Source organism: Onychostruthus taczanowskii, unplaced genomic scaffold (genome assembly GCF_017590055.1).
Source record: "Onychostruthus taczanowskii isolate IOZ18803 unplaced genomic scaffold, ASM1759005v1 scaffold817, whole genome shotgun sequence".
In the NCBI taxonomy this organism is placed as follows: Eukaryota; Metazoa; Chordata; class Aves; order Passeriformes; family Passeridae; genus Onychostruthus; species Onychostruthus taczanowskii.
This window is the reverse complement of record NW_024506079.1, coordinates 4,152-4,959: the sequence shown is the minus strand read 5'-3', so window position 1 is coordinate 4,959 and position 808 is coordinate 4,152. Positions and strand designations below refer to the sequence as shown.

At 67.0% G+C, this 808-nt stretch overlaps 1 protein-coding gene across 1 annotated transcript in view; it reads left to right on the top strand.

The window, feature by feature from the left end:
* Positions 1 to 808, top strand: part of LOC121346543 (neuroligin-2-like) — a gene marked incomplete at both ends in the record, with an annotated part of 5,376 nt that overhangs the window by 2,401 nt on the left and 2,167 nt on the right. The window contains one exon of the mRNA XM_041424426.1: positions 12 to 801. Within this exon, the coding sequence (XP_041280360.1) occupies positions 12 to 801 (790 nt within the window). The remainder of the gene's footprint in view (positions 1 to 11; positions 802 to 808) is intronic.

Below are 808 nucleotides of genomic sequence, written 5' to 3'. Positions count from 1 at the left end.
GCCCCCCCCAGGCCTGTTCCAGAAGGCCATCGCGCAGAGCGGCACGGCCATCGCCAGCTGGTCGGTCAACTACCAACCCCTCAAGTACACGCGGCTGCTGGCGGCCAAGGTGGGCTGCGAGCGCGCCGACACCGGCGCCGCCGTCGAGTGCCTGCGGCGCCAGCCCTTCCGCGCCCTGGTGGACCAGGACGTGCAGCCCGCCCGCTACCACGTGGCCTTCGGGCCGGTGGTGGACGGCGACGTGGTGCCGGACGACCCCGAGATCCTGATGCAGCAGGGCGAGTTCCTCAACTACGACATCCTGATCGGGGTCAACCAGGGCGAGGGCTTGAAGTTCGTGGAGGACTCGCTGGAGAGCGAGGACGGCATCTCGGCCTCCTACTTCGACTTCACGGTGTCCAACTTCGTGGACAACCTCTACGGCTACCCCGAGGGCAAGGACATCCTGAGGGAGACCATCAAGTTCATGTACACGGACTGGGCCGACCGCGACAACGGCGAGATGCGGCGCAAGACGCTGCTGGCGCTCTTCACCGACCACCAGTGGGTGGCGCCGGCGGTGGCCACGGCCAAGCTGCACGCCGAGTACCAGTCGCCGGTGTATTTCTACACCTTCTACCACCACTGCCAGACGGACGCGCGGCCGGAGTGGGCGGACGCGGCGCACGGCGACGAGATCCCCTACGTCTTCGGGGTGCCCATGGTGGGCGCCACGGATCTGTTCCCCTGCAACTTCTCCAAGAACGACGTCATGCTCAGCGCCGTGGTCATGACCTACTGGACCAACTTCGCCAAGACGGGGTGGGTG